Source organism: Nelusetta ayraudi, unplaced genomic scaffold (genome assembly GCF_046127955.1).
Source record: "Nelusetta ayraudi isolate G7.1 ecotype Tasmania unplaced genomic scaffold, CSIRO-AGI_Nayr_v1 ptg000127l, whole genome shotgun sequence".
NCBI classification, from domain to species: Eukaryota; Metazoa; Chordata; class Actinopteri; order Tetraodontiformes; family Monacanthidae; genus Nelusetta; species Nelusetta ayraudi.
The window spans coordinates 863,047-883,218 of NW_027466177.1; the positions used below are offsets into that span (position 1 = coordinate 863,047).

The 20,172-nt window shown below is 47.4% G+C and overlaps 1 protein-coding gene across 11 annotated transcripts in view; it reads right to left on the reverse strand.

Moving 5' to 3' along the window:
- eya1 (EYA transcriptional coactivator and phosphatase 1) overlaps window positions 1–20,172 on the reverse strand; it is a 57,420-nt gene that overhangs the window by 22,964 nt on the left and 14,284 nt on the right. The window contains exons 1-7 of one of the 11 annotated variants that reach the window (XM_076050388.1): window positions 15,917–16,238; window positions 8,257–8,384; window positions 7,619–7,684; window positions 6,521–6,601; window positions 4,869–4,935; window positions 4,322–4,464; window positions 3,375–3,512 (exon numbers count right to left, since the gene is read on the reverse strand). In XM_076050388.1, coding sequence (XP_075906503.1) covers window positions 3,375–3,512; window positions 4,322–4,464; window positions 4,869–4,935; window positions 6,521–6,601; window positions 7,619–7,684; window positions 8,257–8,380 — 619 coding nt within the window. In that variant the 5' untranslated portion in view covers window positions 8,381–8,384; window positions 15,917–16,238. Of the gene's footprint in view, window positions 1–3,374; window positions 3,513–4,321; window positions 4,468–4,868; window positions 4,936–6,520; window positions 6,602–7,618; window positions 7,685–8,256; window positions 8,385–10,006; window positions 10,324–15,916; window positions 16,239–20,172 lie in introns of those variants that run through there. The other 10 variants (XM_076050385.1, XM_076050389.1, XM_076050387.1 and 7 more) reach the window with 10 other exon arrangements.

Below are 20,172 nucleotides of genomic sequence, written 5' to 3' on the forward strand. Positions count from 1 at the left end.
TAGCATCTGATGGCTTAATAATACGTCACGACATGAGTTATAAAGGAGAGGAGCGGCGGCCGAGCCCCCTCCAGGGGGTTGAGTTGGGGCGGGGGGGCACGACTTCTATCTTCGGCAGCCGGCCACCTGTATTGCCGCGTCAGGAGCGACGACAGCGGGAGGAGCCGCCTCAGCGGGGGGGTGCACGGACACAATGTGAAAGCGAGGAAATGTGGCGAATCAGTGAAATGACTTTAATAGATTTTATTCTAATACCAAAATCAAACCCCTTAAAATATCAAAACCAAATCTACTATCTTTCACTTCTTAAGTTGCAAAGACTGTATGTGACTTGCGTTGCCACTGGCTAACTGCAAGAATGCGCATCAACATGCAGAGCGAGTCCAGCTGCTAACAGGGGAACCAACTGTGCTACTGTGTATCTGACAAAGGGGAAGAAAGTAAATCTGATTGAGGTTTTGGGGGCTTTGCTCTCCATCGCATCTCCTATTAGAGAGGTGTGAGACCAAGTGGATTGTCAGAGGAAAGCTTCAGCATTATAATTATAGTTCCTATACTATATACAGTACACACTTTTTTTTTCTTTCCCCCCCACCACCCACACATGCACTTTTCCTTTCAAGGCAAAACTTCCCCTGCTGTCCTGTGTGTGTGTGTGTGGTCAGGGAATGACGTCTTCGGCGACAAGCTGAGGCCGAAGATTTGTCGCTTTCCAGCAGATTTGATCCCGATGACCGCCTAAGCGTCCCTGCGGCTTAGCGGAGACTTCACTTAAGGAACCCGGGGCCATGATGAATTTATTGTTTCTAAATGGAGACGTAATTACACCTTTGTTCCACAAGACAAACAGAGGGAGTTCCTTTCATCCGCTGGTCATTGGCCTCGTCGGGAGGGAACCTCCCACACCGTGACAAACGCGGAGCAGATTTAAAGAACAGAGGGTAATGGATCCGTGCATGTGCGTCTGTGTGCGTGTGTGTGTGTGTGTTTGTGAAGCGTGCCTTATGGAGGAAAGCTTGGGAAAACTACAAAGATATACAAGTGTTTGTATTTTCATACCTGGGACTTTAGTTGCAGTCAAATAAAACACTTTGAAGCCTCCTCCACTATTTAAAATCCTCACTAGTTGTTTCAACAAACCCGCACGTCATCATTTTAAGCCGGTCGTCACGCTGGAACGGACCAATTATTTTCACCCAAACCGCTTTTGAATTCTCTGCGAATTTGACTGATGCATCAAGGTCAGGCCAACTGGAAAATTAAACCTTTCAATGCCTCTACGCAAAAAAATAAAAAGTGTAACGTCTCGACAACAGCAGGGCAAAGATCCACCAGTCTGGCTTGGCGCGCGGCTCCGCCGCTCATAAAAGACCCTCAGCGGCAGGCGTTGAGCGCTTGCTCTGCACGGAGAGCAAGGAGCCACATAAAAGCGGACAAGACACGAGGCGGCCCAGTGAGAATGAGCCCATGCTGTTCCGAACGGCGGTGCTGGTTTTAGCAGGAGAGAAAGAAGGAGGGGGGGGGGGGCAAAGAGGGGACTTTTGGTGCCCCCCCCCCCCATCCCCAGGGGGCATGTTTTCTCTCCCTCCCCCTGTCCTGCTCCAGTTAGTTCGCTCACTCAAGACCAGACATCATCCCTCCTTCCACCTCCCTCCCTCCCTCCCCCCCGCCCCCCCAGCCTTCTGGCTCCACAATTGGAAGTCCATTTGCTTTGCTTGATCACCACCGGCCCCCCCACCACCCAAGCCCCTACCCACCCTCCCCACCTTGCCATGGGCTATGTCTATCATCAGTGCACAATATTTGTAGCAGAAGTTTGTATGCCCCACTTGGGAATAGGCTATCAAGTCCAGATGGGGCTCTCTCTGAAAGAAAAAAAAAAAAAAGGCAACCAAGACTTGAGCTCACTCATCTCTGGCTGCCACTGCCTCAGAATGCTGGAATCCAATTATTGAGCAAATTAGCATCTGTTCACTGCCACCGCTGTCAGCTTATCACAACTGTGCAATGCATTCTTTCTTTTTTTTTTGTTGGCCAATCTATATGATGAACTGTCAGTGATTTTAGAAAATTGGACAAATATGGTGAAGAAAAATAAAAAAAATGTCATTTTTTTCTCCTTTATTTATACAAATTGGCAACACGGCTGACAACTCGGTGGCATGGCATGCGAAAGTCAGGGGCAAAGAGATGAATCTAATCGGGCCGCCTGCGCCTTGACAGCTGGTGGCAGGCTGGTGGCGGCGACGCAGACGCAGGGAGGGAGTATCAGATGTGGAGTCTTCTGGTTGGGACACCCAGGACCAAAGCGGCCGGCCCGGGGAAGATCAATAGCCGAGGGGGAGAGTAATGATGATGATGGTGATGGTGCTGGTGGAGGCCCAGAGACACAGTTGGAGAGAGCACCACGGCCAGCATAATGGCCAATCTGTCATCTGGCACGTCTGTCAATTACTAACGCACTTAACCCCGCACCGAGCATCCGATAGCCCGAGAGAGGAGCGAGAGAAGCTCCGCGAGGGAGAGACGGGCCAAGGCGAACAAATGAGCTGAACCAAGAGGAGCAGGATACCCACTTCTGTCTGATTTTAGTTGCCCATCTTCGCCCGTATCAGGCACTTGGCTGAGATGCTTCCCCGCGCAACACCTGCCCATATTTATCGCGAGATGCTTCGGAGGCTTTCGGATAACGCACATTTTTTACACATCCAACTTGACTGGCGGTGCTACGGCGCAACAAGTCATCTTTATCGCTTTCGCCGGCTGTAAATCTGGCCAGTCTCAGCTCTTAAACAAACACAAATATGATCACAGGGAGACAGAAAACACGAGCCGGGGGGGGGGGGGAGCGACAGGGCCGGTGCCTCCTAAGTGCTGCCATTTTTCCCCTCTGTGTTGATTCTTTCAGGAAGAGAGGGGAGTGGGGGGGTAGGAGGCTGTCAAGGCTGTGCAGCGGGATGCCGCCATCTTTGTTTTGGGACGGGGAGGGGCAGGGGGGGCGGGGGGGGGGGTGATAGAGAGGGCTGCGCAGTGAATCACTCTCGCTCGGCGCCATTAAATCAGGAACAGAAACTTCTTGTCTTTCTTAAAGGGGGGAGTTCAATAAACTTTATTTGAACGGGCTGAGCAAATTTAACGAGACGGACCATAAAAGAGGGAACTTGAATAATTAAGTTAAAACCAAAGAGCGACGTGACAAAAAAATACAAATAAAAACATCGGGGGAACTCGGACTTCCAGATGTGTTCGATGTCAGATTAAAGTACATTTTTTAAGTTTCCGAGAAACTAATTGTTCTTGTGCAGCTTTGAAATACCAGAGCGTCGAAATCGAGAAGGAGGAGAAGAAGAAGTAAAAATCAGAGCTGTCCTCACCCTGCATCTGGTAACTGTAGGGGGCCTGTCCCGTCTGCGGCGTGGTGAAGCCCGAGCTGTAGCTGAGGAAGCCCGTCTGCCCGGGGGACTGGGACTGGCTCAGACCCCCCTCCGTCTTTATGCCTGCCCACAATGGACCTAAATCAGTTAGCGACACCAGATCGGTTTGGATGCACAAGCATCGGTCAACACACAGGTTCAGGTTGCGCCGGAAACAGCGAGGCGGCGGTCAGTAAGGATAACACACCATGAGTGAGGCGCTAATTACCACGAGCAAATATTTGCTTCATCATTATTTTTACAGGAATATTATCCGGCTTTTGTTACCGTTCCAAGTTTTCGTGACCGAGTGCTTTTGATTGTATGCACACAGGCAAATAATACCGTGCCTGGGAGTTCAAGTAGCCAAAACCGCGTGCAATAAATCAGTCATTATGCAGTTTCCATGCAGCAGTAGGCCGCGGCACTTTGTTTAAATAAACAGTGAAAATTCCTCCACGTATCAGAGAGTCTTCTCGGGTCAAAACAAACTCCAAATAGAATAGCACACACACACACACACACACACACACACACACACACACACACACACACACACACACACACACACACACACACACACACACACACACACACACACACACACACACACACCAAGCCATGCAGTCTGGGGTTTTGTCCCGCAGTTGCCCAAAGAAAATTGCTTTTCCAGATTTTTATCACAATCATAAGAGGCAAAATTAATCTCGATAAAGGATGAGCATCTCCGTTGCTCTTGCTCGTGCGACAGGCAGTTGGTTTCGGGCCTTTTGAGTGAAGGGAAATACTTCAAAGCCCCCCCAGACCCCTACCCCCCACCCCCTCACCACTAATGCATGCACGCGATGCACGGAGCATGCATGTTTGAGAGGGACAAGGGCTCGTGATGCGTGTTAGAAAAACCTTACCATATGCGGGGATGCCATAGGGCTGGCCAGGCTGGGGGTAGCTAGCATAGGCTGCGGCCTGCTGCATTCCTGTGGTGTACTGCGTCTGCCCGTACGCAGCCATATTTTGGGACGGAGGGGTAGGAAGAATATGCGGATACGTTCTGCTATTTGAGAAAAGAAACACAAAAAAAAAAACAAAGGGTGAGGAAGGAAGACAGAAAGATGGGAACCGCGTTTTTGAACCCCGCTGAAGGGTAACAAAAACTATCCCAGCTGACAAATTCCTTGTGATTGTGCTACCGCATTTTCATCGAGCCAAGCCCCCAGAAGGCAGATAGCATCATGCAGCTCATATACATCGGAGGGGGGGGGGAAGAACAATAAATGGCGAGGGAAATTTTGGCGAGATAATAATTACAACAGATTTCGGAGCGCACAAGCTGCAGACATCCAGGCAAACAAAGGCGGGCCGAGAAGCCTCGCTCGAGCAGAAGGATCTAATTAAAGATCCCAAATGAAGTTGGATGCTGCTTATTTTTTGAGGAAAAATAAAAGAAAGCCTTACTTGGAAGGGTAAATCTGCGGAGAGAACTGGTGAGTTTGTCTTGGGCTGAAGCCACTGGTTCCAATAGCTGAGGAGAGTTAAAAAGAAAGGAGGCGAGCACATATTTAAACATTAAGAAATAAGGTAAATAGTTCCCTTCGCCAACAGAACCTCTGGATTCCAAGGAAGCGGTAATTACATTGCGCCGGTCTGTTTATTTCGGTAACCCCCGTTTAAGGTTCAAAACCGGAGACCAATAATGAAGTAAAATAATCAGGTGAGAACATCAGGTTTTTCTGCTGACCGGTGCATCCCTGAGATACTTGGGCAGTGTGAATCAGTCTCAGCCCGTCACTTCACAAGGCCCCCGGGCCTCTGGAAGCGGCGGCCACGGTGGAAGTGACACCGCTGATTGCAGCTAACGAGTCCTACTGCATAATTATCACCTCATCAGCTGGAAAAACATGCGGTTCCACGGAGTGAAGTCATGTGCAACCTTCCGAAAAGATAGAAATCTACCACAGCCAGAATGTGAGGTTAAATGTGGTAACCGTCGTTATTTAGAATTGCTGTATTTAAATATTCTGAATTGCAGTTTTCAAAATTAGAAGTAAACAATGAAAATTAATTTAAAAATAAAGCTACAACTAAATTAACAATAATGATTTAAATTTTTGCACAGACAAAAAACAGGGAGAAAAAAAAAAATCAGTCACACACACACACACACACACACACACAGCCTCACAAATTGCACTTGTGTAAAAGCTCTATCATTCATTCAACGGCGTGGTCGTCACACTACGGTCGTTAAAACTAAACTAACAACTTCTCAACGTCTGCCAACGTCGCTGCGAAACGGGGGGGATTTAGCGGCGCTAACTGGATGTAACCGTACGCTGCTGCTGCTGCTGCTTCTGCTGCTGCTGCTGCTGCTACGAGCCGCGCACACACACACACACACACACACACACACACACACACACACACACACACACACACACACACACACACACACACACTCGAGCAGCGCTGACACTTTCCCCACATAAGCAGCACCTGCCAGTGGACAAAAAACACGCTCCTCCGCGAGCGCAGCTTTGGGTTTCCCCCCACGGAGGATCCGGGCTATAAGATTACCAAATTTCATTAATAGTGTCAGAGACAAGCGGTGATTTATGCACTACATGCAGGTATATTGCGCCGAGGCCGGAGAGCTAAGAAAATACAGGAAAATTAGCGAGCAAGATAATACCGCGCAGTCGGACGGACAACTGTTAATGTGTGTTTTAGAGCCTGATCTGTGTTGACTTAGGCGGGAGGGGAGGAATAAATTCCAAATTATCAAATTAGTCTGCTTTTCCTTTAATGATTTTTCAGAACGGGCTTCGGGGACGTCGCGTCACTCCACCGGAGAGACGGACTCGGACTATCACAGGTCATAACTCAGTCCGCGCTGGCATGGGAACTGAGGAAATGCAACGCAACACACACACACACACACACACACACACACAGTGTGTGAACACTTTTTTTTCGCGGAGGCCGCTTATCTCAGTCCTCATCTCTCACTCATCAGTTGTACAGCTGTGTGCACGATGGAGACAGGGAACTACACACACACACACACACTTGGACAAACAGACAACACGCACAAGACCGTCTAACCTCACCTGATCCCGAGAAGCTGTCTAGAGACACGTCTGCTGCTACCGAGGAGGCGATATCGCTGCTGCTCATTGGCTCTGTTTTAACTGCAAGCGAAGAAGCCACACGGTCATCAAAAGCCGCCAACTCAGGTGCGATTCAAAAGTGCAAAAAAAACCCAAAACAAAACATCCACAGCAAGACATTTAATTCAAGTTTCACATTTTCAAGACAATTCAAAGTGCGATTGAAAATATGCACGAAAACAAAACAACAAAAAAACCCGACACAAAATGACTGGACGGGCAGGAGGGAATCAAAAAAAGCCAACAGTATTTCTAATATTATTATCATATACTGTGTTTAAGGATTTATCTGTACAAATACAACTAAGATGACCGTGACATTATTCATGAGGTCATTCAGACAAAAATCACGGATTTGCAATAAATTCTAAATTAAAGGATTTTCCGCACAACTTTAAAAGCATCGAGTTCAGATTTAGCTTTGGACGAGCTGCAAACGCTCCTTGATATAATGAATTGAAGAGTTCTGATCTTTTAATCAGTCCATTTCACTTCAGGTAAGTTCAATGGTGTTTTTTTTCTCTTATTTTGGTCAAATAAAATGACTGTGCTGAGACACAATTTGTTGATGGGTGGTGGGTTTGTTTTGTTTTTAACAACACACTGATTCAAAAAGAAAAAGAAAAACCCCATGCATAAACTAGCACACACACAGGACACGCAATACCCACTGTGCACGTGGAGCGGCAAAGAAAATCAAATATCAAATCAAAACGCATGTTTTTTTTAAAAGTTTCAAAACCTGCTCATTCATTAAACAAATGACTCCGGTCGCTGCCAAACCATGCTTGAAACAGTGAAACAGCAAAATAAAAATAAATTAAAAAAAAAAATCACAGTTTCTGAATGAAAGGCACGACAGTCCTGGCTGCTTCAGAATTTCACAGCTGATCAATTGGTTACTTTAAGGGATTCTCTTCGCAAAATAAGTCGGACTGTTCGAGAAAAGATACTTTCATTCTGAAAGTGGAGCAAAAAAAAAACCCAACAAAAAACACATCTTATTCTTCCATTGTGCCGCCAGAGGGGTAGACAAACCTGCAGAGGATTGTGAGTTAGAACCTAACAACCAGTCTGCAGTGGTAAGCATTGTGATGTTATCACCTATTGGGAGAGGAAAGAATGGCAAAGGGACACATGACATGTCTGCAACCGCGTCCACGGCTCCCGTCGCGCGACCACACAAATAAACACACAGAGGGGACCCGAGCTTGAATCGCATCACGCATGCACCTGAAGAGGATCCGACAGCGGAGACGCTTTAAATCACTTTGGGGGCACGACTCCGTCACTAAACAAAGGCTCGGGTTCAAGCAATTGGCGAATCACCCGAGTGAAGAGCTACGCGGAGTCGAGACCTCATGCAAAACTTTTTCATTTTCATGCAGCCGCCTTTGAATAATCGCATACTCACTTAAACAAACAGCTAATGGCCTGGGGAAAACGTTGGCAGCGCTGAATTCTAGGCTAAACAACTGCACAAAATCTACAGTGCATGTCGAAAGGAGTTTACCGGGCACCGGTTGTGAGTTTTACAAAAAAACACATTAGGATAAAGTGAGATTTTTAGCAGCTTTGCAGCCGGCTAAGCTAAAACGGGCTTTTGAGATCTCATACAATCACTTTTTTAAGAGGTAGGAGTAGTAAAGAAAAGCGCAACAGCACCTCACACGTACCTTCAGTGCCATTGGGTGTCATGGAATTGTTATTGATGTGCGAGTTGTCGAGGCTGGGACCATTGGGGGATTCACTGCTTCCACTGACTCGACTGTGAGGACTGGCTAGATCCTGCATTTCCATAGACCTGGCGACACACACACACACACACACACACACACACACACACACACACACACACACACACAAGGCAAAAATCAAATTAGACTCTGGTTCCATGGAGCAGGGAGGGAGGCAGAGCTCTGGCACACACAGGCGGCGCACGCAAAAAAAACAAAACAAAACAAAAACAACGCACACAACGAGTCATCTCGGCTGGAGGAAAATCTGAAACTGTGATTTGAAAACATTTGTCAAAACATCCGAGGACCGAGATCATGTGTTTTGAGTGCACAGGGGGGAAAGAAAAAAAAAAAAGCGCGTCCTCAAATCGATGTGTGCACGCTTGAGATGGAGAACACACACAGACACACACACACGCCCACAGAAAGAGGAACTTTGACGTCAACAAACACCAGCGAAATCTCTGATGTCTCGCTGCAGAGTCGCCCCTCCGTCAAACATCGTGTTCACTGTCAATTTCATCCGCCGTATCTCGCAGCTAAAAATAGATCCTGAGTGTATATATCGTCTTTGTGTGGCTCGGGGAGGTTGGGGGGGGGGGGGGGGAGAGACCCTCAGCAGATGTTTGCTGGTTTGGGGGCCGATGCTCAACGTGCCCCGTTGAAGGCGCTCCGCACTCGGGCTGATTACAAGAGCCCACGGCTCAGTGATTGGCAGATGAGGAGCTCACGAGGCATGTGTTTGCTCTGGCAAGCTCCTTAATTGTTTCTGTGTTTACGCGACCGGAGCGCGCCACGAAAAACATTATTCCGTCTCCTCGTCTCTCGCGCGCTCAAAAGGGGGATTTTTTTTTCTTTTTTTTTTTTCTTTCGATCGAGTGCAGACGATAGAGAGACGAGCGCGGCCGCAAGAACCCGGAGAGCCCAATTTGTCTCCCGGGATAATTGAATTGGAGCACGGCGCTTTCTGCGATATTCTGCCGTTTTTCGGTTTTGTTGCGGGGTTGGTGGGAGGGAGGGGGGGGGGGGGGGTTGGCTATCGTCGCTATCGACGCTCGCTGGCGTTTTACACAAAGCCGCACAATGATAACTCTTCCAGTCAGCATGAGCAGTCTGAGAGAGCGGCGCTCTCAGATGACAAAGAAACCAGAATGGTAAGAATTCAAAAACAGCAAAAAAACACTTATTTGCTCCATTTAACATGGTTTGACATTGTCGACTTACAACACTTCAATGTTCCTTCAAGTTGAAACTCAGTCTAGTAATTTAAAAAAAACACACATTTTCAGGATTTCATGTCAAAACGCAACATAGCCAAAATGCAACTGTGCCAGAAAAACAGAAACAACTCTGGACTTTTCACCGCCAAATGCTGCTTGTGTACTTCCTGCTCTGGAGTAACACAGGACCAGCACACAAATACCACTGAGAGCCACTTTTTTTTTTTTTTTTTTTGATATTTCACCTTTGCCGCCTCATCCTTTTGCTCAAATCCCTTTTTCTGCCCAGATTTCCCTCCTCATCTCTACCCTCCTCAGTCGAATCGGAAAAAGCTGACAGCTGCTTCACTGAGTATCTCAGGGTAAAATCTCTGATGCCAACGCCAGTGAGCTACATGTCTCTGATGCTGCTGCTGCTGCTGCTGCTGCTGCTGCAGCTGCTGGCATCGGCTCAACTCTGCTCTTACCTGGGGCCTCCATGGAGTCCTGGCAAAACACACCAACGCACACGCACACACTCCCCTCTCTGTGTTCCGCCTCCACCTGCCCCCCGGCCGCCGAAACAATATCAGTCCTTGTTACCGCGGCTCGGTGTCACAGTCCACGGCCATCCGTGACACAAAAAAGGCTTGTCTGAGAAAACATTATTGTTGTTCCGGAGCAGAATGGGAAGAGAGGACTGGTGGGCGAGGGTGGTGGTGGTGGTGGTGGTGGGGGGGTAACAGAGGCGCGCATTGTCTCTCTCCCTCTCTCTCTCTCTCTCTCTCTTTCTCTCTCTCTCTCTCTCTCTCTCTCTCTCCCGCAGACCCACTCCAGCGTTGCTTCCTCCTCCAGGTCCTCCCTCCTCCCCCGGCGAGGGGAGCACGGCCAAATGACGGAAAGGTGATTCATCATTGGTCTACGACAGCTGCAAACTGGATTAGCCCTCCCCCCAATCAACATGCAAAAGCGGCTTAGCCAAGGTAAGCAGGAAGGGCTGGGAGGGGAGGGGTTGAAGCGGTGTGGAGGGGGGGGGTGAAGGTAGGCAGAGGGGGTGGGGTTGGGTAGAGGTGGGGGTGGCTGCTGGCCTTCCTGCTGGAGGTAGCTGGAAGGACGGGACTTGTTGAGCGCAGGGCCAGTCGAGCGTGACACCCCCAGCATCCCCGGCACATCTTTCATCCGCAATTGACACTATCTGAAATTTATCAGCACTAACCCCCCCCACACACCCCCACCCGCCTCCTCCTCCTCCTCCTCCTCCTGGCATACTGACAGGTCCTAATGACCATCAGCGGTTTGCTTCTCGTGGGGGCCTGGCCCCTGCCTGGGGCCATGGCACGACACACACACACACACACACACACACACACACACGCGCACGCGCACGCACACACACAAGTCAAAACTGTTTGTTTCTTTCACAGCACAAAAAGACGACTTTTGATGGGAAAATAAATTGTCTCTGCGAAAAACATAGACATGTAAAATCCCCCAAACACAATTTTCTTTTTAGCACGCCAGGCACTCCAGAGGCCCCACCATGAGTGGCGCAAAAGTGTACGCATGTGCGTGCACACACACACACACACACACACACACACACACACACACACACACACGCACACACACACACGCGCACACACACACACACACACACACGCACACACACACACACGCACACGCACAGGGCACTCCAGAGGCCCCCAGATCAGTGGTGCATCTCAGACAATGCAGGAGACTGCAGGCGGCGCGGAGAGCATATGGAGCCACATATGTTTCCTATGACGCCGCGAATGCCTCTATTACTCTCTGGAGCTGACAGTTACATTCTCGCCGTCCACTACGAGCGCCGCCTCTCTCTCTCTCTCTCTGCCCACTCGCCCCCTCTGAACAACCGGCGGTCGCATGCCTGGCGCGGCCATAACACGACATCAGCCTCGGCTCACGGGCAACACCGTAGGAAGAAAAAAGGGGGGGGGAAATCAGTAGATGTGTCAGCGGGGAAAAACAGGAAACCCCGGAACTATTATTTAAAAAAAATAAAAAAATAAATAAATCTGACGTGATTTATTTTTTTAGGCGACTGTTTTTCATTTGTTTGTCCACCAATCTTCTTTTCTTTTTTTTTGATCAAGACCAAAGGCTTTTGAACGTCATTTCAGCATCACAAATATTTCCCTCCCTCCAGCAGAACCCGACACATGGAGGGAAGCGAAAAACACACAAGAGAAAAGGAAACCATAAAGATGGAAGAGGAGCACGTTTGGCCACAGCACATTAACAGCCATCAGAGAAGTCAGGAGAATGTGTGTGTGCGTGTGTGTGTGTGTGTGTGTGTGTGTGTGTGTGTGTGGCTCAGCCAGCCAGCCAGCCAGCCAGCCAGCCAGCCGAGGCCCACGAAGCTACGGCCATGCTGGCGTCTGAGGCTTTTTCACCAGCAGGTGAAAGCAGCCAGGTGAGGAGGAGCAGGAGAGTGAGTAAGACGGGAGAAGGAGGAGGTAGGGGGGGGGAGAAACTTTGGGAGATGGAAGGAGATTTTTGTCTCCTAGCCCACTAAATATTTAGAGGGGGAGGGGAAAAAAAAAGAAGAAAAAAAAAACGGGCCACGTTCAGCATCTTTGATGTGCTTTCGCAGTTCAACCTGAACCGCCAGGACTTTGAAGTGAGCGAGAACAAAGCTGGAGTGGATGAAGAGCTGGAAGTGTCACTGAGGGAGTGGGAGGTGGGGCGGGAGGAGGGTGGGGGGGTGGGGGGGTGCCACAACACGCTCCACTCACGCTTGTTTGCTGGGCCCTTTTGTTTCGCTTTACTGATTTCAAGACCGGCGTTTCCAAAGGTAAACAGAGCCAGAGCCAGAGCTTTTAGCATAGATCATCTCAGCATGCAGGCTGTCTGACCCCCGCACAAATCTTCTTTCTTCGCCTCCCCCCCCCCGCCCCCCCCACATCCCCCACCGGCTTGGTTACTTTTTTCAGCCGAGAAGAGCAAAAAAATATATATAAAGATAAAAAATGTGGAGGGCAAAAAAATATATATCTCTTCAGCATTCACACACCTTTACAATTAAAGTAAAACACAATCCCAGTAAAGAGGTGACGCTGGTGGGCGAAACGAGGGGGCTACGCATTGTTTATTTTCATTCTCCGCTCCCGGGGTCATCCCGGACACATATTCATTTCCAGAGGGCACAGGCCAGGGTCTTTTGAATTTTACAGTCTACGTAAGCCATGTGTTGTGAGTTACAACTTTTCGAGAAACAATGCTTTAATCAAAATCGAACTCTCAAACAACTAATCCCCACTTAAGCTGGTCAGCTGAATCCACATGGTGGCCCAGGAAAAATAAATCCACTCTCCAAGAATGTAGATGCGGACAACAATTGGAGACAGATGTGGGCGGAATTAGGCACAGTTTACAAAATGCTACACTTCACTTGCGTCTCTTTACGTGCCTGAAAGAAATGACGGCTGCCAACAGATGCAACATTAAATTGCTTAGCCTTTGTATTTTTTTTAATTCACTTATTTATTTATTTATTTTTTCTTTAACCTTGTAAGTAAGCAATAATCATTCTGCTTGGCCGTATACAATTTTAATGGGTCATACGTTGAATTATGAGGTATTTTCTGTATCTGCAGTAAAAGTACGTATGCAAATATGACTCGTTGATTTGTCTAAGATAGTTATTATAAATATATATAAAATTATTCCTTTCAGCGCAATATGATTCTCACACCTTTGCAAACTGTGCAGTAGCCTTCAAATTAAAAGCCCAATTATTAACACATGTTGGTGTTTGCTGACGAGCAATTTGTCTTGCTCCTCTGGTGCGATCTGACATAGTGCTCCGGCAATTCGCTCAATAGCTACATTAAATCTGTTAATACTGTGCTCTTCAACCCTCAGGAATTATTTCCAGAAGGCCGGGTTCACCTTTGAGGGGCCATCCAACATGATTTAAGGGGCACGTTTCTATCACAGGCCTGCCTACCACCGTGACCAGTGCAGGATGACAGAAGCTTTACTGACAGACAAATTTAAAAGATTGTGTCACTTAAATGGCTTTGAGCTTCATCATTTTTTTTTTAAAACATGTATCCTTGAAATGGATTTAAAATATTGATACAATATATATATAAAAATCCAAAATGCAAACAAATCAGATTTTTAAAAATATATCACGGCTTGCAGAAGCAATGCTGTGCTGTTCTGTGACAGAAGCCCACGTTGACGCTGGAAACCTGGGCGAGCTCCTCGTCACCCTGCACGCTGCAAACATCTACAAAACACAAATGCACGATTGGCCGGTCGCTACTGATGGGGGCAGGGCCCTGCAGTGGCATTCGACAGATATCCCCGCAGCTCATTTCCTGCTCCTTCGGCCAAATATCCTCGATCCAAACAGCGGTGTGTTAACAAAATAACACCCCGCGGTATTAAGTAAACAGCCCTCCCCACCCCCCCAACCAACTAATCACCCAGGTACTCATTAGATCCCCCAGTTCCTCCTTCTTTCCCCCGCCCAACCGCTTCACAAATAGCCGGATCATTTGGAGGTGGATCAATTAGGCCTCCATGTCTTTCGCCAATGTCCCATCTCCTCTCTGAGAGAGGGAGAGAGAGAGAGAGGGAGAGAAATGAAGGCGGTGTGAGGACTCGGCTCGGCCAGACGTTACACGGAAGGAAGGCACTGGGCCTTTTAGCGCAAACAATGCCACCGCCGACCACTCCTGCTTGTATACACCGCCGCCACACATTCACCCGGGCATCCGGACACAGAGAGCCATCTCTCCCTCCCCTCTCCCCTGCCGAAAGCAAACACACCGTGTAAACAGGCCCCCAAATCAGCCGCCTCATTATCTGTTAATTGGGTAAATAAGGTTATTGTGCGAGTGAATGCTTGCAGCAGGCAATCTCTCTCTCTCTCACACACACACACACACACACACACACACACACACACACACAGTCATGTTTGTCTACAGCGAGCCACTCGACAAGCAGCCCGAGCTGATCTCCACCTCTGTGCTTCCTGTCTTTTCAGGCGCTGACACACACCTTTCCAAACATGACAGAAATTAGAGGATGGAAAAAAGGATGGAAGAGGGGGGCAAAAATACAATTTAAGAGGGAAGAAATGCCCTTCGTGCACACACACACATTCACATACGCGTCAACACACACACACACACACACACACACACACACACACACACACACACACACACACACACACACACTGAAAGTGTACACCGACTTGCAACGCAAAGCCTGTGATCACGCACAGGACATTAAAGCAGAACATCCTTCAATTAGAAAGGCTCTTGATTACAGCCGGTGAATCATCTCTGTCTACACACAAACACACCAAATGCAGTGTGTGTGTGTGTGTGTGTGTGCGTGTGTGTGCAGCGCGAGTGGAGACGCTGCACGGCCGGGAGTCGAGGCCTGTTGTCTTGGTGAGACGCTGCGAGGCTCTCGGGTCTCCTCGCGGCATTCCGAGCCTCAGCAGATGGCATTGGATGTCAACTGTTTTAAACTCTTGCTGGGTTTTGTTTGTTCTGCCAGTCAAAAAAAAAAGAAAAAAAAAAGGGGTACTCCGGCGAGGAGCAGCGCGTTTTGCCTGCCGACCTGTTGGAAAATGTAAAACTGGGCTTTCCAAAAGGAGGATCTCTCCTGCCAATTTAAAGGGTGATTTTAGAGACATTTAAAACACCTGATGACTTTCATTTTTGTTTTCCATATTTAAATATAACACGTTAGCTTTTAAATTTACACATTATATTGAGCATCTCTTAAATTATTTCAGATATTTTAGCAAAAAAAAAAAATGTTTTTTAATTTTATCTCTATATAGCCTGAACTATCTAATATACTTAAAAAAAAGAGCAAGTATTTTTCTCCAATTATCAAAGGGATTTTTCTATTTTTAAGGAAAAAAATAAAGCTTATATTTTAATGATCACGTTAAATTGTATTTTCAGCTACTTTGTACTTGCTGTTCTAAAAAAAAAAAAAAACATCTTTACTAACCGCTACATTTCTGCCTTGCTTTTTAAATCACACACTTCATTCTGCTGCACAGACGTGCAAATTAAAAAAGGAAGTGGCTTTGTTATATGCCAAAAAAAAAATAATCTGGATAAGAAAAGCTGTTTTTACCCTCATCAATTTCTTTTTTTTTTTTTATTATCGCTCAAATAACATTTACAAAAGATGCTACAATAAATGCCACAAAAAATTATGGAAGGTGTAAATTCACAAACGCACACTCAGACACAAACACACGAGAACAAACAACAAACACACACTTAAAAGCTAAAAAAAAAAAAAAAAGAGAGAGAGAGAAATGACAGGCAGCGTGTCGGGAATTAGGCAGAAAATAATGTCCTACTTACTACAATTATGGTTGAATCCTTGTGTGTTTATCCTCTCTTTACCAAAAAAAAAAAAAAAAATCTTCTACAGAAAGATCATTCGGTCCAGCAGAGAGGGACAGCAAACTTTCTAAAACACACTCCCTTTATGGTCATACGAACAATCTGCGCTGCGACAGACGTTTAAAAAAAAAACTACAAAACAACTTTTTTCTTTTTCATTTTAGTTGACGGCGAGCAAACGGAGCCCCATGCGGCATCTCAGGAGACCCCCCGGTCCTGGTGAGAACGAGAGTTGTCCTATTACTGCTTCGGGCAGTGACTAGCGAGTGTCTGAGGGCGAGGGGGGAAAAAAAGGGAGAGAGTGAGCGAGAGAGAGCGAGGCACCGAGGGGAGGGAGGGCGGGAGGGACGGAGGGAGGGAACGAGGGAGGGAGGGAGGGAGGCAGGCTGCTGCTGCTGCTGCTGCTGCTGCTGCTGCCGTTTGAAAGAGCAGAAGGGGGGAAAAAGAGAGAGAAAAAAAAGAGAAAAAGTTGCTCGGTGCTCTTTTCACAGGAAGGACTTTGGGCCTTGAGGAGACGCGGGGGAGTCGTGCCTCACACCAGCTCCCCCATATGTCATTCACTCGCAGCTTTAAGCAATATAGAGCCCCTCCAGATTGTATCAGAGCGGCCAGACAATGAAATGGCCGACCTCTCCAGCCGGCCCGGCCTGTCCACTGGAGTGCCGGGGCCGTGCTCACGTACCCCTAGGGCCCGCTCTCTCTTCTCCCCCCCCTCCCCGCCCCCCCAATCCCTCTCTCTCCTTCTCTCTCTCTGTTTTTGTTATGCTTTTTTCCACCGCAGGCCATATTTTTTTTTTTTTTTTTTTCCCTCCACCGCTTGGCCGGGCTCTCGCGAGTCCGAGGTCGCCGCTGGATTTGTATTTGTCTCCGAGGGACCTTGGGAGGGGTAAACAAGGGTTCAGGTCATTAGCTCAGGTGACGGGCGGTGGACGGGGGCGGCGGGCCAGAGGTTGAACAGCGTCTCGTGGAAGTGCTCCGTCGGCGCGTCCGCCGGGTCAATGTGCGAGGGAACGGCGGCCTTCTGTCCGCTGCTGGTTATTATTTCAACTGTGCGAAGCTACCGCACAAAGCCACACTGCTGCTGCTGCTGCTGCTGCTGAAGAGCTCCGACCCGGATGGCGACTCAGCCGTGGCTGGCGATGCTCTCCAACCAGCCGCCGTTTGTTTTCTTTCAGTCAAAAAAACATCAACTTTGGCGAAACAAATGAGTGGACGGATCATTTCGAATTGGTGTAATTTTCTTTTTTTTTTGCATCATAACGCTGCAACCGTCACGCTGAAAAATGATTACCGACAAAGAGGAAGTCATACATTGCTATGGTAAAGAGGTGCTGAGAGAAGAAGAACACCCCTGGCTAGAAGAATGGCACACTGTGCTCGCGGTCGGTCGCCCAGTAGGCGTTGCCCACACATCTCTGCAACCTCAATTTTTTTTTTAGAAACAACACTGGCTGGCTAAAAGTAAAAAAATAATTTAAAATTGGTTTTAACTGCATTAAATAAGATGAGGAAGTAAATCGCTGAATATCAAAGTTGTTCAGCGACAGTCCTCCACAACCGCTTCCAGTACAGCGGCTATGGACGAGTGCGAGTCAGAAAAATATCGCTGAGCTGCTCCACTTCAACGTTTTAACGCACTGCAGCAGCAGCAGCAGCAGCAGCAGCAGCAGCAGCAGCAGCAGCAGCTCCTACCTTCCAGCTCCTCACCACAGGTAAAATCCGCAGGCTCAAGTTTCAGCTCCGGCACGCGCGAAATATATTGCACGCAACGAGAACACATTCTTGATAACTCGATTGACAGATAGATGCTCGGGGATTCTCAAATAACTATTTCCAATAGCGGCGGGGGCGACACGTGCCAATTGGGTTATGGCACCGACTCTGTCGCCCCCCGTTTCAATAAGCAGTCGTGTGAAAATTAGCTGGAGGTGCAATTCTGAGTTGAGTAAGTTCCTAAAATATAGCTTACACTTTTTTTGTTATAAGCAACAAGTAATATATATTTTTTGCACAATGATTTTAAGGGACAAAATACATTTTATCTCGTTAGTTTTTCGTGAATGCAGTTATTTCCTTTATTGCAGCTGTCAATTAGAAGCCTGAAAGAGCCGTCCCCGCATCTGCCAGGGGGCAGCTTAACAAAAGATGCACTGACACAGTTGAACTGACATCAACGTTTAAAGCACTGCCTGCCAAAAACTATATCAAGTCAGAAATTTGAGAAGTGGAGCTAAGATTAAATGTGAAGCCACTCTTTATTAAGGATTATCTTGATGGGACGCTTCATGTGGGGTGGCAGGGATGCCTGCCTGCAATTTAGAGTGAGGAGAGATCTGCACTGTCCCCCAGCTGCCAACAGGTTATCCACTCAGCTTCGCACATATGTGAAAATAGACCTACTTCCAAATGGCTGATTCCATTTTCCTGATAAGGAATGGGGCCAGGGGGTGCAAATGTACATCTAAATGGATTGGTGGCGCTCGGAGAGAGAGAGAGACAGAGAAAGAGAGAGAGAGAGGGAGAGAGAGAGAGCCCGGCCTGACGCAAGCAGGTTCTCCTCCACGTTGTGGAGCACAGAGAACTTCTTAGTGGACCGCGTGGCAAAGAACACGAACTGTGAACGGCGTTCGAATGGCGCGGATGAAACGAAATGCTATTGCCCCGCTACGACGCGGCTGCCATATTTTCATATGCACGTGCTACCAATTTGTTTGGGTAGAAACACTGCAGTGTTTACACAGTGTCACACATCAGGAGGGATCAAGTTCCTTTTTTTTTTTTTTTTTGACACGAGTCTCAGCGGAGCATTAGACTCAAACCCTTTTCCCCGAGAAAAGGAAATCTGAACTTGGGATGACTTGGAATGAAAAAACATTTTTAGAAAATATATATATTTATATAAGCTTTACTGAGTTAAGTACTCATCTATTGACGAAGAAAAAAGTGAAATAAGCCCCAACTCCACAAAACTCTCCACTTCTTAAGTTATTCAATATGCAAAGCTTCCTGTTAAAAAGAAGAAAAAAAAACTGCACAGCTGAGAGCGACGGAGCCATGGTAGGGAGAAGCTGCGATGATGACTGAGGAAATCTAAGATTATTGTCAACGCTCCACCCGTCCACTGCGTGTGTTTTCATATGAACTCTGTAATACCCTCTCAGAAGCCAGACCGTGCTGCGAGAGCAACGAGCTCAGACGATCAAAGCCAAAAAACAAGGGAGCAACAACAAGCGCCGTTGCGAGGCCTAAAATCCACGTTGCCTTGCATTTACAGAGTCGTTCCTCATGTAACGTTCGAGCACATAACATTAAGCCACCGATAAGGCTCTCATTAAACTCAGGAGGCTTTGATGACGACAGGTTGCCACCACAAGAGAAGGAGCTCGTCTGCGCAGACTGATCATTTTAAAGCCCGGCGAGGTAAATTAGTAGCAAGTGAGCAGCTTTCAAGTGGTAAATGAAAGTTATGAGAAAAGCCAAAATTTCTCATAAACAAACATCAGGTTGGCCGGCGTCTCTGAGGAGTGGAGGGGGTGAAGGTAAACACGGCATACCTCAACATGAGAATACATCGCAGGTCTCCTCCGCAAAAAGGCAAAGGAACAAAGGAAATGGTTAACCTCACTCAACGTCACCAAACGCAGGTTGAGCGAGTGCGAGCCGTCTCGCTCCCAAACAAAAACAAGCAAAGCGTACTTTAGGTTATGTAAAAACGTTGAAATAAAGGAAGCCAGCGCGAGGAACTAAACACAGGAAGTCCCTCGAAATTAAAAAAAATGTATTTTTTTGTAAAGTGCAAAAGGCAGCAAAAAAAATCTGTAATGACCAGTTTGAATAGCACTCCTCCGTGACTGCGCCGTGAGAGGCGAGCTACTTTATTGCCAGTGAAGCACACCTGTGGAAAGTCTATGAGGACCCTGAAAAGCCTGAGGAAACTTTATTGCTCTCTGATGGCCCCAAAAAAGCCAAACAAGCACACTTTAGAGACCTATTACTCAGAATAAGACATCTCTATGGCTGGGAGTATCACAGCGGGCATTACACTCAAAAATATATAGCCCGTTATGAGATGAAGATAAGGGCTATATTCAGAGATTGGCTTATCAGCAAAGCTCCATTAATACGCATAAAGATAAATGTCTCCTCTAGAATTCTAGTGCAGTTTCATCATAATGTAATTTTTTTAAAAAAGTCTAAATAAGGTAGAACTCCAG